The sequence below is a fragment of the Enoplosus armatus genome, chromosome 11 (assembly GCF_043641665.1).
Source record: "Enoplosus armatus isolate fEnoArm2 chromosome 11, fEnoArm2.hap1, whole genome shotgun sequence".
Taxonomy (NCBI): Eukaryota; Metazoa; Chordata; class Actinopteri; order Centrarchiformes; family Enoplosidae; genus Enoplosus; species Enoplosus armatus.
The window spans coordinates 5,594,331-5,611,086 of NC_092190.1; the positions used below are offsets into that span (position 1 = coordinate 5,594,331).

The 16,756-nt window shown below is 40.9% G+C and overlaps 1 protein-coding gene across 1 annotated transcript in view; it reads left to right on the forward strand.

Moving 5' to 3' along the window:
- Positions 1 to 16,756, forward strand: part of adcy5 (adenylate cyclase 5) — a 69,328-nt gene that overhangs the window by 25,924 nt on the left and 26,648 nt on the right. Inside the window, exons 2-3 of the mRNA XM_070915351.1 lie at positions 3,619 to 3,768; positions 5,810 to 5,931. Of these exons, the coding sequence (XP_070771452.1) occupies positions 3,619 to 3,768; positions 5,810 to 5,931 (272 nt within the window). The remainder of the gene's footprint in view (positions 1 to 3,618; positions 3,769 to 5,809; positions 5,932 to 16,756) is intronic.

Consider the following 16,756-nt stretch of genomic DNA (forward strand, 5'->3'; position numbering starts at 1 on the left):
TCTGCTCTCACTTTCCCTCGGTGGGGAGGAAAAGCCCATAGGTTTCCAAATAAGGCCTGGGTGAACGCTGGCAGTATTAATAGAATAAGACTGCTGCTGGGGAATATTTGTATTGACCTGTTGAAAGACTTTATCTGATGCATGCCGTTTCCATGGCAGTGTGGGGGCGGGATGCTGCGAGGCTGCGGTGGAGCTCCATGTGTAGCTGCAGCTGGCTGGCTAACTCCACTGTAGGTAGCAGGAACCCACCTTTTTCCAAATGTCACATTTGGACAGTTTCGAGCTGATTTAAAGCAGAAGTCTGTTTTTTTACACATTAATTGTCATGCTCTTAACGGAAACATGCAGGCCTTTACGCTACAGCAGTCAGGCTCCTGCCCCCCCTGGGGTTTTGTACCAGGCAACAATTCTCACCGGAGCAAACTAGTACATCCTTCTCTGCTGATTATGTGCCTCAAACACATTTGTTATGCTAATAAGCCTCTCATGGACAGGAAAACATAATGATTTCCCTGCAGTTCTTTAGCAGAGTTTTAGCTGTCATGAGGTCAGTTCACCCGAAATACATTCTTGTTCACTGAACGTCACAGAGTTGTGCAAATTCAGGGCTTGTCGTCATCCTTTTAGAACAAAAAACTTTATCACTGAGATTAAAAATGTGTGCAATAATATTACAATATTAATTAAGAAATTAACAATTAAGATTCTGTGACAGTTTCACGTCTTTAACAAGGACATTTCCTAACATCGCGCAGAGAAATCATTCTGCCTGTAAAACTTTCTCTGTGTGACTCTGATGGATTACTTCTTCTTCTCTGTTCTAATCTACGTACAGTAAATTTGACTTCTCAACCACGGCTGGCTACACTGAATATGACAAATCTCTTTTGAGCTGCAGAATGTGTTAACTGAGCTGCATGGGTGAGTTATAATAATGAAGTTCTTCTGCAGGCTTGCAAATGAAAAAAAAAAAGTTGTACAGCCTTGATAGTTTTTTTTTAGATTAATGTTCTGAGATTAATGTTCAAAGTGTGCTGACAGATGTTATTGAATTCTGTATAACATGTGTTTATGCTGCTTGGATTCTTTGAGAGCTCCCTCAAGGAGAAGAGTCTTTTACATCATTTGCAATAAATGGTCAGTTCCTTGACAAAGGTTTCTCCCAAAAATAAAGAATGTCATGGGAAATAAACCTCTTGCTTTACTGTATTTATCTACAAAGTCATTTTGTCGTCTGTGGGTCAGTCCAGTTCAGCTCAACAGTGTTTCAGTTAGATAAGAGGCAGAGTAACCTTTTCTAAATTCACCCCTTCTCTTCGTCTCACACATCATTTCTTTTATTGTCCTTGGTCGTGCTTCACTTCCAGGCTAGTCTTCCACCATCCACTCTCCCCTCTGAGAGTGCTTGGTTTTTGCATGGAGACCTGCTGAGGGTTTTTTTGACTTGATAAAGACGTGTTGTGTTTGTTCAGTTTGTTCCGGCAACAGGGAGGCCCGTGGTGTGAGTGGGATTCAGCTGGCTGATTCAGCCCATTAAATGGCTCTATGAAAAGAATGGGCTACTGGCTTTGGCTTGCTGCTGGCTGCCAGTCCCAGGACCCATGCCTGGCACTGAATGGAAACAATGTCTTTTAGCACTGGTGCCTTGGACACATGACAGCTTGCACGCTGTTTGATAGGTGGAAACTTGGACAGGGTCTATGAAACCTGCAGGCACTGATTTGCTACAAAAATCGAAAATTGAAGTTTTAGTGGGGCGTACAGACAAAGGGTTTACCACATGTCCAACCCCCTCTCCTAGGTAGCCTTTGTTTCATTAGCTCCTGCAACTCAATCAGTACGTTAACATGCACACAAGAAACCGAGTTACTCAGAGAAATCAGGTTACTCGGGAAATCGGATAGTTCAGACAATCTGACCCTGAACATATTGTGGAAGCATTATTCGCTTATTTTGATTTTCAATAAGAGCATGCATCGCTAAGTGTAATCTCTCCTTTCATCCTGCCACTCTGAAAAATCAGATATCTGGTCACGCATTTGCATGATCAAGAAATCAGCTTTCTCTAGCTTGGGACATCAGGTTTCTCTAATCACCTGCCTGGATTACGGAAACCAGGTTTCTCCTTTACATCGCGTCACTGCGGAAGCCGCACAGTAAATCTGGTAAATGCACTGTTTCCATGCATGTTTGGGTGCAGCTGTGGCTTTGAAAAGTGTTGTATAAATACACAAATAAAAACATGAACATGTAAACGTATGAGAAGCTTTCCTACCTGGCTGCTGACTGCAAACTCTGCAGCTGATTGAGTCCATTTTGGATGATCCTGTAATTTGTAACATGATACCCGCTAATATTCTGTCATCTAACAAATATGTGTGAGCTCACCAAAATCTCAGTTCATATCAGCTGCTTGCTCTAAAATAGTGTCTGAATGTGCTTGAATTAAATTTAGTTACTAGTATCATTTCTCTGTTTTGTAGGGGAGACAAATACAGAGATAAATGTAGTTTGTTGAGATAATGTGTTTATTGCAGTTATAGACTAAACAAACTAAAGTGTCTTAAAATTGTCATAATCTCTTAAAACCCTTGTGTCTGATTTTAGTCTCTGTAGGGTCTCTTTTTTCCAGTTACTTTGTGTCTATCTGCTAAGTGCTCACTGTTGTAACATTTCTCTCTCTTTAATTTCTGTTGTAGTTTGAGTTTGTGTACATGGCGCTCCTCTCTGTGCTCTGGTTCTCTAAACAAACTGCTGGTACAGCTGAAATGTTTCAAAGACCTGCCTGAGGAGCCAGGTGTAGATTCAAAACTAAATGCAGGCTCATATTCTCGCACCAGAGTCATAAACACCTGCATACACATTGTTCTGCGTTTGTCTCAGTCTCCAAGAAGTTGAGCACCTGTTTGGAATCGAACCAGACCAGTTCTGTCCTTGATCATTATGCACCAGCAATGTCATCAACAGCAAAGCAGTCTTAACTCAGTGCTGCAAGTTGCAATTCATTAACAGGCTACTGACTGCTGACAGGTCAAATTTATGACATTTACTATGTGTTTTATTCTCACATTACTGCCTGATTGAGGTGGCATTACCTACATCTGTTTACTTAGGCTCAAGGAAAACAAGCAATACACACATTTACTCTATAAATGTTTTTAAGACATATGGCACTTAAACCCTCAAAAAAAGTTGTCCAGAAACCCTGTTACCTTATCTCTGCTTATATGTCTGAATCACACAACGAGCTCAACGCCTTGTGGAAAGACTATGTGGAGCTACACATATTGTTTTGGTTTGAAAAGTGGTATATTCATTCTTTTGTGTGTACAGTATGCATCACATCTCTATAGTGTTCCTATACTAATAGAGAGAAGTAAAATGAACATTTACATATCAATGTTCCAGACAGCAGCACCTAAACTAGTCCCTTAGTTCAACTGCATAGGGAAGGTTAATGATCAACCGGTAGAGAACGAGAGGAAGGAGAGAAAAAGGGAAATTACAGGGGACAAATGTCCCTGGCAGGATTTGAACTGTATGAGTCTGTGACCTCTGGCTCACATGGATGCCCCCCTCTTAGAGCTCTAACTCTTTCTCTCCTACCCTCTTCCACAGATAGTGTCCAACGTGCTGATCTTCTCCTGTACCAACATCGTGGGAGTGTGCACCCATTACCCCGCTGAGGGCTCCCAGAGGCAGGCCTTCCAGGAGACCAGGGAATGCATCCAGGCTCGCCTCCACTCCCAGAGGGAAAACCAGCAGCAGGTGAGAGAGAGCACAGATTTATGGTGACATGGTGATTAAATCAAATGAATTTGTCTTTTAAATGAATAACCTATGTTTTGAATGTTTAACACTCACCTCCTGTAGGCTTAAAAGACTTAAAAAAAGAAAGTGTGTACAGAGGAGGACGTCAGCTGTAAAATGTTTATTTAACACAGTATCAGATTCTATACTTGAGGTATAAAAACTTGAGAATGGGTGTGCAGCCAGGGGACGCAAACTATATTGGTAATGCTGCTACTTGCTGGAACAAATGTACTTGTTTTTACATATAAATTTGTATGAAACACTCATCCTCACAGTTCCATAACTTTATGTTTACAACAGGCCGCATGCTTATAACTTTAGCTAACACGACACATGGGATCCCAGTGAGGATAGGCAGCAGGTAGCTGTAATGATACTAACGTGGACTAAACCAATGAGTTAGTTCTTGTTATTGCTGAAAAATGAACTATGTCTACCTGTGTCTTAGATTGTGTATTGGCAGAACGAATTAAGGCTGCGGAGGGTTGGGGTTCACACAATTCTTGCAGTTATAAGTATATGAATATAAAATAGAATATACAGATGCATGCATTTCTCATCCAAAGCCATCAGTTTGCCTCCTCCATCAAACTTGAATTACAAGAAAGTGGCAGCTGCAAGTCGCGCACTGAAGCAAAGCATTTATCACAGAGTCGTACAAACTGTCGCACATCTCTATCTTTAACATGCAATAACAGGATGAGCTGACTTACAATAAACCAGGTGTTTCTTCCTCTCCAATTCTTGGCAAAAGAGCCTACCAGGTTATTAAAATCCATATTTGATTTAATTGGCACAGCTGGGACACCAATTTGGTTGTTATTTTGTTCTTAATTCACCCCAAACTGGACACAAAAAGCTCCATCTGACGGTTCAGAATGTACTGTGCTGCGAGGGATATCCTGTAGTTTGGAATATTTCACCTTCTGCCACACATATTCTCCTGAAGTTGCTGGTTTCTGGAAGTATTTTCTCTTCTGTAAATGACTTATTTTGACTTTATTTCTGAGAAATCATGTTTTTTCAACCAGCTTGGCGTGGCGAATGGCTCTAAGTACTACAATACCCATGATCCTCCTCAGCCATCATTGCTATGGAGACAAAGCCAGTCAGAGGTGCAAAGTAAAGCTGCACCAAACTCGGAATGCTTTGCTGTTGGGAACAAAACATTGCACCACAGTTTCCAATTTCACGTTCCACGTTGAACGCAATCCGAAAGTGAACTGAGTCAAGCTGCCAAATGTTTTATCTACGAAGAATAATCTTCATCTTCAGTTCACTGTTAGCAGCGCGAGACAGAATTTTAAGGTTAATAACTGGATGAAATGCACCATGGGAATCATAGCTGACTTTGTTCTTTATGTTGTTATGTACACAGGTTTGTGCCTACCTTTATTCTTTTCATCTTTTCTACTGATGATTCAAATAATTGAGCATCATGTCCATCCAAGTCAGTTACCTGAATTAATTGGACTAGTTTTGTCTGTGCACACATTTCAAGATGGCATCGCTGGGAAACCAGTGTATTTAAAATCCAACTTTACTTGAATGAGAGAAGGTTTTTTTTTTTATCACTGTTGCATAGCAGGACAGAAAGGATCTCTTCATCTTGGACAGAGTTTTCATTTAAACAAGGAGAACAAGTTGAACAAGCACATTTCACATACAATCACTCCTGGGGACAAATATCTTCTAAACGTGCAATTTTTTCTAAGTATACATGAACATGTTTTTATGCAGTTTTTATGGATCTGTTTTCTTTCTACAGCTGTTGTAATGCTTTCAAAATGATTTGAGACTTGGTAATTGCTATAAACATAGTGGTTTAATCACTATGTAGGCCTGTATTCATTACCACTGGGGGGGTGCATCTATTGATGTGAACTTATTCAGGCGTGTTAGTCACTCTGCCTCCCCACAGACAGCCAAAGCCTCCACCTCTTAACTTACTTATACTTGTCCATTGAACCTACTTTCCCCCCACGCTTTCCTGCAGGAACGTCTCCTGCTCTCAGTGCTTCCTCGCCATGTTGCCATGGAGATGAAAGCTGACATAAACGCCAAGCAGGAGGACATGATGTTTCACAAGATCTACATCCAGAAGCACGACAACGTCAGGTAACACGCCAGGGGCGGTCCCCTCCGAAGAGGAGGTGGGATGATGAGGGGAAACAGATTGAAGCTGCTATAAATAGCACGTTTTCTCAACATCTCCACGAATGTGTTACCTCGCAACAAGAGAAACAACACAGGCACACACTTCGAGATACATGCCACTGCTTTTGTCCACATGAGGCACACATAGTCCTCAGAAAATTCATATTCAATGCAAAAATCTCTGCAACAAGAAGTCTGCAATGCTTGTTAGACTCTCTCTGCCATTCCTAATCTTTCTGCTGTGTTGACTGATTTTTACAAACAATCAGGATAATGTTATTTTTAATTCTAATGTAACCCGCTGAGGTTGCACCAGTGGTCGTTTTGTTGTCAATGATTATTCTGATCTGGGTCATTTTCACTCAACATGTTTTACTCATCCACAGACTTATTTAAAGTATGCAACACAGCTGGGAATACATTTAAACCTGATTTTAAGTATTTTATCAAAGTTTAGCTAAGCTATGATGGACCGTAAAGTGAATTAAAATTAATACCTTCTGGTGCAACCCAGTGAAGGTGAGAAAGGCTTAGACCGACTTAGTTTAACACTAAGTTTAACTAAACTATGATTAACCCTAATCTTTGTTAAATGAATACTTGTTGGTGCAACTCAATGCATATTTAGCAGACATACTGTATGCTAGATTATAAGAGCAAATTCACCACTAATAGTGACCTAAGTGTATTTGCTAAGTCAGGTTTATACCTTTGAAACTTTCATAAGGAGAAGGTAGAGGCGTTGAGAACAGCTAATATAGACCAGTCAATGTCTCTGTTGCATCAGTTAGTCTACACAGTGTAAAAGAAATGTTTAGAGTTCAAAACAATGTTAAACATTTTGGTGCAAAAGAATTGTTATTTAATCCATGTTAATCCTGCGCGGTGCAGCCCACCCACAGACAAAGGCAGAAGAGGAGGGAGAAGTGCAGGCGTTGCCATGACGATAGGCTGCATGGCAATTTATTTTCCTATGAGTGGTTTCACCTATCTCTACATACAGTATCAGTAACCATATAGAGTGTAATATCATTTGAAGTGTACTGAAAATATTGTCGGCTACAAATGAGAATAAACTAATAAACCACCAGTTACAGGTCACCATAAAGCAAACAACCAGGAACATAAACAAATCAATTTTAAGAAATCATAAAGTTTGACCTTTAAAGATCCTGTGTTCTTTATAAATCCATCGTTTACATTATTGTAAAAAGGCTGACTTTCCTACAAAACTTATAGCATATTCCAAAAACCAGGGTTTGTGCTGATATTCAAAGTGTATAAAAGTTACACACAATGACAGATGAATGTTTATTACATTTCAAGCTTTCTGTTTCACTTTAAAATCATCAGGAGGAGGTGGAGGTGTTTGGAAATGACACCTCTGCTTCAAGGGTGCCAGCTTCTTGCTCCGCATGTGACATAAATACTGAATCAGCACTGAACACCTGGAACACCTTCGTTTATTTCAGATGACGACAGGAAGGGTGTGTGTTTGTAAATGGCAAATACTTTCTTACGAAGTGGAATGTCCCAGTGTTTGCTTTGAGGTATCATTTTTGGTTTGTTGTATGTTTTTGTCTTTTTCATCAGTTGTATTCACAATGTAAATCAAACGTTTGATTGTTTGAATGCGTGTTGGCATGTACCACTGTTGGGTCGTTCTGAGTGTTCCTTCCTTATCATTTGATATTAATGGATGCAAAATGTTTTTCATTAGCGGTCAGAAAAAACTGAAAGGGTTCACATACACACTCTTGTAAGTGGTCAGTGCTGATAGATAAGTGCTGATGTTCAAACCGTCGCTGCGTAGACCAATTAATGCTGTTGAGCAATCAGCTGGTCAGGCTGAGCCGTTTCCATCACCTTTATCTCCTCCTGACGAAGGTAAACGCTCAAAACTTAAAACATGCCTCTGTCATCATTTGCGGTAACTTATTCCCACAATGTAGAATATAACTGCTAAATAAGCATTGAGTCATTATGTAAAATGATCGAGGCCTCCAGTTTTGCTATGTGCTTTATGCTTTCACTGTGGACAAAAAAGGAATTATTTGAGTATCAATAAGTGAAATCAATGCAGTTTTCTTCCTGTATGGATCCTACCTGAAAACAATTGTTCAGTTCATTTCTGATGTTACTCTGTCTGGCTACTGTCCTCTCAGCTAGTTCTGAGGACTGTGATAGTCAAATGGTGGTTGGAGTCAGTGAGGATTGAACGAATGGGCGCTTCATTAGTGTTTACGCGCCACTGATGACGGTTTTGTTGTGGACTCCCAGTACGTATGGACTTTCCATCATGTGATAAAAGTCGGCCGTATATGGGGAGCAGATCATGACCCCTGTCTCTGTTTAAAGACAGATGTGAATAACCTATTTGGTCTTTTTCTGATCATCCATTGACTCCTGACTGATGACTTTGACCTCTTCCTAGTCGAGGCTTTGAGCGGTTTCGGTGTGTGTATGATGTTTTGTTTCCGGTGTTCATTCAGTCTCTTGTCTTTGGTCCAGGGTACATGCAGTTTCAGTGATGCAGTGCTGAATCACTGGTTTACCTCACTTGGGTGTGTTTGATGTGGCTTTGCTCTAATGAGTGTATAACACTGAGATCATAAAATAGGCGATCATTTTATACTGTGTGATCCCACAGGACAGATGAAACTGTGGATAGGTTTGGCACCACCTTGTGGAGCAACAAAAACACTGCATCAAGGTGACACAGAAACTGTGTGTGTGTGTGTTTGTGTGTGTAGAACAACAGCTGTCCAAGTAACTGCGCAGTGAGAGTTTTTATGGCCTGTAGCTGTCACAGTCAGGTGGAAGCCCAAACCTCGATACATAATAGGTGCTATTGAAGGCCTTTATCACTTTGATGTGTCCCTTTGAATCCTCGGGGGTTAGAGCATCAGGTCACGTACTCTGAGCTCTTGTACACAAAGGTCTTTTCATCACTATTAATGCGATTATTATCAGGAATTATCCCTTTTTTTGTTGCCTAAGTTTAAGAGTTCAGTAAAAGAGAGTTGGGAGAAAAATTTGGAAATTTCCTCGGCATGTGACAACCAAAACCAATATGCACCGAGCCACATGAGCACTTATGAATTAGCGTGCACACACGAAATCAACAGAAATCTGCCTTTTTTGGTTTGGTTTGGTACTGTAGAGTGTCCTACTGTAGGTTTTTTGTGACTCACTGGGGAGCAGGCAGCACATTAGCAGCATCCGCTAAGCTTGGCTGAATTCTGTCTGTGGTCATGAGTGTGTGGTTAATGGGTAGCTAACCAGGTGTGACCGAGCCTGTCGGGGAGCGGGCAGTGGCTTTTGGTAATTGGAGCTCTGCTGAGAGGCCGAGTAACAACAGGAAGAGAAGTGACAGCTCCCACTGCTACAACTAAAGAGCAAGAGGGGAAACAGAGGGAGGTGGAGAGGGAGTCTTTCGGGGTCTGGACCTGGCTGCTGCAGGAGATATGCATAAGAGTCTGTATGTTTCTACCCATCTGCCTGTCCACTATTCTTAATTCAGGAGCCCTGAGCACTCAAAGACAGAGGTACTAGAGTTGTTAATTTTTCACAGATGAACCATAAAATATAATTATACCCTTTGATCCAACAAGTAGGTCTGATCAACTACAGTTACCAAAATCAGCTAAGGTAGCTCATTGAATGAATCACCTGGCTGGCGCAGGGGGAAAAAAAATCACATCTACCACTGTAGAGGTTCAATTCAGTTCAAGTAAGAGTGCCTCCAGCTTGGCTCCACAGAAAACAATTAGCAGGGAGAAGTTGGTGAGGAATCAGGTCCCCATGGCCGCACTACCATCTCCTACTGGTTGCCTATCTACACTGCAGAGCTGCTTTTAAGCTTTTAGGGGAAAGTCCAAGTCAAGTACTTGTCCTTGTGGGCAAGTCAGGTCACAAGTCTTCATAAGCAAATTTCAAGTCCAGATGCAAGTATTTTAAGTGTCTGCATGTTGACTATTGAAAGCTGTGTTAATGTTTTTAGCCTGCTGGTGGCATGGCTCTAGGGACGCGATGTCTGTCTGAAGGTCGTCGGTCTGTTTATCTGGGAAATATCTCAACATGTGCTTGATGGTTTGGCACCATATTTTGCACACATATCCATGCTGACCAGACCATGTATCCTACTGACTTTGATGACACTCTGACGTTTCCCCTAGCGCTATTATCAGGTCAATGTAAATTTTTGTAATACTTTGGTTTATGACCAAGTACCTGCAAAATGAATGACAATCCCATCAGCCTCAACTGTTCTTTGTGTTTAATGCTAATTTATGCGTTAGCCTACTAAACTAAGATGATGAATATTACACTTACTTAACATCAGCATGTTAGCATTGTTATTGTGAGCACTTTGGTATGCTGATGTTAGCATTTAGCTCAAAGCACCGCCGTGCCCAAGGTGAGCATGGCTGCAGACTCAAAGTCTTGTTTCTACATAGCTGATGCCCAGTCCTTTCAAAGCACAGGCCTAATCATTAAATATGCACGGAATATGGATGAAAAAAAGGATGCCTGCAGTCTTAGTTATTTTTCTGTTTTGTCATCTTTAGGAACTCAAGCAAGTCAAGTCTCCGGACAATCAAGTCCTAACTTGGCATAGAGCAAAAAGAGCATCGCTCTTAATTACCAAATTATTTATAAAATTGTTTAATGGTAAATCATTGTCCTCACCTAATTTTAGTTTTGAAGGTATAGTTGGTACCATTAAAGGTACTATTGACTTTCAACAAATGGTACCTTAATGTAGTTGTTTCCCAAATCTGCAACTCTGCCCTACCTTTTCCTGAGAGAGTGGCATCCCACTTGTGTTTGTCCTCTAGAGGAAATTTGATGTCCCGTGGCTTCAGCAATGAGGCCACAATGTGTGCTGACTAAGGTATTACACAAGAGGGCTTTGGGGCGGATGTTTTGATGCTACCGGGTCGCCCTGTGAGAGTTTGGGAAATATTCATAACACTGTGACTGTAAACTGCTGTTGCTGTTATGTAGGCCAGCAGCACCCCGAAGAGAAAGACATGGAAAGAACATCGCACAAATTAGAGGGACTGACCTTGCCTCAGTTCTCCATGTTCTAATTGAAGTAAGGACAAGAAGTGACTCTGCACAGCAAGCACACATGGTTTTAGTGTGTGTAATGCAGTTAATTATGCGCCTTTGTATTACATAAGGCCGTTCTGCTTACGCTGTTGGATTCAAGCCTGACCTGAGAATCTGTCCTTGGTGAGCAGACAGCAACACACATGCAGTCAGCAAACATACAGATCAGTTGATGTTCACTGCCTTTACACACATGTAAAGATCTTTTGTCTTACTGAGGTGCCAAAAACATACAGTTTGCCACTAAAATGTTTAAATGAAGGAACATTTAGCCTTTTATTTGTTATACTTCAGTTGATTTTTAATTCAGCTTGAAGGATTTATATCCATCCTAAACAGGCTTCTGATTTGCAAGATTTAGCAGATGAGAGGGAGGGCAGCATGAATACACACTGTTTGCACATGAGCAGAGAGGAAGTTCATTTAGGGGATGCAACAAAATAGAGAGAACCGAAAAGAGATAGGAAAGAAAGATAAAGGGGCAGAGAGAAAGAAAAGAACAGGAAATGAAGACGGTCACAGATGGGATTTATTTATTTATTTAACAGGGACAGGACAGTCATTGACTGTCCCAGAGTTAGCTAGATAGCTACATTTCATCAGTAGTCCCTGGGCTGGTACATTCACAGAGGAATTATGGCATCAGACGTTCAGACAGGGATACAGAGAATAAAACATTACATCATACAAAAGATGAAGTGGAATACTCTAGTAGTAGATGAGTAACTGAATTGAATGATGCAGGAAGACACAAAGAAAGAGAAGCAGAAAGAGTTTGAACCAGACGATGATGAAGAGGACTGAAGGTTCTGTGTGAGATTTTTTCCTAGCTGAGGTTAGCAAGCCACCAGCAGAGCAGTGGGGGGGGTTAGATAAAAGGCAGCTGGCTGGTGGCAGTGCTAGCGCCAGACGAGAGGGGATCACAGGGTCAGGCAATGCCAGCGCAGCACAGCTTTGGTTCAGCTGAGATCTGACCCAGCACAGATTTTGCGGCGGTGGCTCTGCAAGCAGAAGGGACTTCCGATTTAGTCTGTATTTGTCTTTCGTTTTCCATTTTTTCCTTGTCAATCTGTGTCTCTTCACCTCTCTCTGAGAAGTGTCAAGGTGATTTTAAACGTCTACATTGCCACCACCTTTTCTTACTCTGATGAAGACGCGCTTTATGTTGAAACATTAGTGGCTGCACCTTATTTAAAAGCTCTCACTTTAACCGTGAGCGCCAGATGTCATCACTCCAGATCCTGCCTCAGTCATCTTGTCTGTTGAGGCAGTCCTTCATCCTGATTGATTTCTGTGTGTCTGCATCTATTGTAGGGTTAGACTAATGTGTTTACCTAACATCGATAATGTTCTTTTCCTAAGATAATTGCATAGATATTGTTGCATTACCTCTTTTAGAGTATTTTAGAGGTAATGCACAGGCACAGGATGGCCCAAATCCCTTTTCTAAGGCACTTCCTCAACACACATAGTACCACAAAATATCAGCTTTGATTTAAAAGACTAAGCATAATTTATTTGTGTTTAACACCCACACCCGTTTTAGGGTGCTGTTTTTATAGGTAGTTCCTTGGTCTGGCCGACTGCTTTGAAGGTAGGGTGAGTTGTATACTCTGGTGTGCATTATACCTGTATTATCTTCATGACAGGGTGTTCCTTTTATAAAATGACCCAACATACATAATCATGCAACTTTTTATGTAAGTAGCAGTCTGTAAAAGTTCTACATAGTTCTAGCATCCAGTGGGTTGATCAGTGGGCGGTAAAAGGTTACCAGGAAATCACAATTGAACATAAAAATATCTGGAAGATAACTAGCAACAAGAGAAGAAATCAATGTCAATTGTAAAATCACTAGTTCACATAAACGTTTTCACCCTAAAAACAACGTAAAACCAGTATAAATCACATCCAAATCCTAACATAGTATTTTATAACCATAACACTGGCAGCCAGATGAGACTGTAATGATGAGAACAGTTACCCAGCAGACATTGTAGCCTTTATGTCTAACACGGCATCAAAGAGAATAACCACACACACACTTTTTTTTTTTTTTTAGTTAATGTTAGTATGTATAGCAAATGGAAAAATGTCAGTTCCTCAACCTGCATGACGCTAAAGAGGAACATTCAACTCTTGAGTGCAGTTACGGCTGAGGGATTTTTATTGACAGACTTTAACATGTAGCACTGTGCTTTACATATCTTCTGTGGAGATCTGTGTGACGCCTGCACAGCCTGTTCCTCTAATATAGTGGAATTAAGCTAACAAGTGAGCAATGCAGCTACCTGAACCACACATTTAATAGTTACTGCTTTCAGGCATCTGTGCATTCATCTTTCATTCTCAACGTGAGTGCCTCTGCTTTCTTCAATCTCTTGTCCTCGGTTACCCTTGAAATTATCACTAAAGGCTCTGTTTATCCCTAACCCAAAAATATAAACTGATCTGAAACCAAACAGAGAGTCATAGATTTATCTCCAAGGCATTCATATTTTCACAGGACTGACTGCGTGGGTCACGTTTTAAATCATGTCTTTCCTTGTGGGTTCAAGGAAGGAAACGTCAGACAGCTTGAAAGCAAGTTAACTCTTTGCAGCATCTTTGTTTATTTCATCAGATGCACAATAACATCATTTCTAACATGTTTCCCCCATGAGACTCCGGTGACTTTCGGTTCAGGATTCCCTCTGCAGTCACCGTCACAAAAGCAAAAGTCTCCAGGATTTAATGTTGCGTACTAACGAGTGACTCATCACCAAGGTAACGACTAAATGGGACTTAAAGACCCCGGGTCTCTTTTCTCACTCTCCTGCTTTTGTTGCTCACCACCCACTGTCTCCTCTGATGTTACGTCAGGCTGTGGGAAGTGGCCTTGCTCTCTGCTTCACTGTCAGCGGGGAGGGGTTGGTAATCCATCAGCAAATCATTTCACTATAAACAGCTTCATCATAAAACAGAGAACAAAATCTAGCTTTTATACTGCAAAAATATATGTTAGGAGTAATTTGAATATGTTATTGAATCTTGGAAACTGTCAAACTACTCCTACCTACTCTGCCTGGCTCCCTTGCTTCTGACACAAGTAAAAGTTTTTTTAAAAAGAGCTTATATAACTTTTGAGTAAATAGATAGTACAAAGTTGAGTTTATAAGCTGTAAAATGAACCCATCATTCCGCTCATCTTCAGTCTAAGACCAGCAGCTAATGTTTGCTAATTTTTTGCCAGATGCATAACGGACATTACTGATTGAATTCTCGCACTCTAATTGTGCTACCGTTACGTTATATTTCAGCCTCAGCTTACACTCATGCTTGCTTGCATTTTCCCCGTAGACCACCGTTATAAAAGAGGCGACAGTAAGACAGTTGACAGACATCTTAAAATGATGATCAAGCTTCAACTTCCATTGGAGTGAATGGCCATTTCTAGTGCAAGTTCAAGTCTAGTGTCCAGTTTCATGGGTGTGTTAAGAGAACTGGAGACCATGTTCCTAGGTGGCGCCCCATTCATCTCTTCTTGATTCATTCTTTGACAGCAGTTTCTTTAGTAATGATTGTGTATGGGGAAAAAGTCATTCTGGGCTGGCGAGCATCACATGACCGGCGATTCCAACTGTGGCCACTAAGCTAAAATCACATCGTCGCCCAGTGTTTCTCATGGGTGCTGTTTGGACTCGCTCTCAGGTAATTCATGATGATGTAATGTTGATGGTGTAGGGAAACTCAATTTGCAGTTATCATCAGTAAGTAAGTATTTTAACTGTTAGGATGAACCTCCTTTGCTGAGTGTATCCATGTCTTAACAGTATAGAGTAGCCAGGTGTCATGATTATAATCTGAGGCACAAACCACATTAATGCGTGTGTGTGTGTGTGTGTGTGTGTGTGTGTGTGTGTGTGTGTGTGTGTGTGTGTGTGTGTGTGTGTGTGTGTGTGTGTGTGTGTGTGTGTGTGTGTGTGTGTGTGTGTGTGTGAGAGATATGGAAATAATAATGTAAATGTTGAGGTGTGCTACAAATTGGGATAAAAAGACATTTTGTAGGCATAAGCGTTAAAAGCAAGTGAATTAAAACACTCATTGTCTTGCATGTCATCCTTCCCTCCCTCTCCCTCCTCCCATTTCTCTCTCTGACCACCACTGCTTCTCCCCAGCGAGACAGACCTGTCTCCGAGCTCAGACACTTTGGTCAAGTTGTCTGGTTTCACTCGACCTCCCATGCAACAGTTCACAGAAAACAATCAATTATTCTCAGAAATGTGTACCCCAGAGTGGGGACTCTTAATCCTTTTCAGCTTGAGACCCAAATTGAGGAGATTTAGGCATCTTGAACCCAGGTTCATTAGAACATGTTAGTGCTCTTGACATGTGGGCAGCCAAGAGAAAAAGTCTGTGAACCCTGAAAAAACGCTGCTGCAACACTCAGACAAAATGAACGTCACATACCCAGAATACAAAACGCACATTTTTCTACATGCATATATGAACATAAACACCCGCATGTCCTGCCCACTCATACTGTACAAACACACCATGTTCTTGGCTGTGCAGCAGGCATCTACCCTGTGAGAATCATGTGAGCTTGTTTGGTCTCAAACTTTTGTTTATTTATAGCTCTCTCTTGTCCTTCCTGGGGGTCTGACTCAGAAAGGCACTTCTACATAGTCAGGAAACTGTTGCAATATCTGGCTTCACAAAATCAAACAATGACAATACTGTCTGGCCAATAGTTGGTATACAGCTGGATATCATCTGGCTCTGTTAACCTGGGATTTTATAATCCAGCTGTGAATGTGTTCACTTTAAGTGGGGCGGGGCTTGTAACATACAGGTGAATCAAATGTTTTTACTTTACCAGTAACTACAAGAAAATATGGTTGTTGTAGAGTGTTGCAACTCATGGATAAAAAATACAATCTGTAACGGCAGTACTGTAAGCTGCATTATAAAAAGGGCAACAAAAATAGAAAATACAATATAATGTCTACCACCAACTATTTCATAGGGTATTCTGTATATTATATAATATGAAATACATGTACTGCATTACTGGCATGCATGTCTTCAATATATTGCAGCGTCCAGTAATATGAAGAGCCTAATAGGTGTGCCACAAGAATCAGTGTTTGGCCCCATATTGTTTTGCTAATATATAAATAATCTTCCACAGTATTGCCAGTGACTTGTTTTTAAACTCACCTAATGTGGATATTCTTATGAAGGGCTAAAGGATAGAGCAGATAGGTGCTCAGTATAAATATCATGGCGTCATTTTAGACTCAAACCTCAGTTTTCAGAAACACATCAAAACGGGACAAAAACAATTAAATACATCTTAGAAAACTTAAGACGAATCAGAAATGATATTTCTAGGGTTGCTGCCGGGATATACAGTATGCATGCTGTGATCCTTTTCCCTGTTTTCCTATTGAGTTACATCTTAGGGACAGGCAAGGAAACAGCCATTAAACCACTTCAGTGTTTGTACAAAGAAGACATAAAACATTTGGATAAAAAGCCATTTCAGTATCATTACGGTCAGGTTTCCACAAAACATTGTAGTGTGCCCTTTCATCATACTGCATTGTGGCAGTTATTCTGAACTTTCTGCCAGATGACATTGAGAGTTGTTGTAGTCTCAGATGTTTTTTAAAAGCCGCTAATC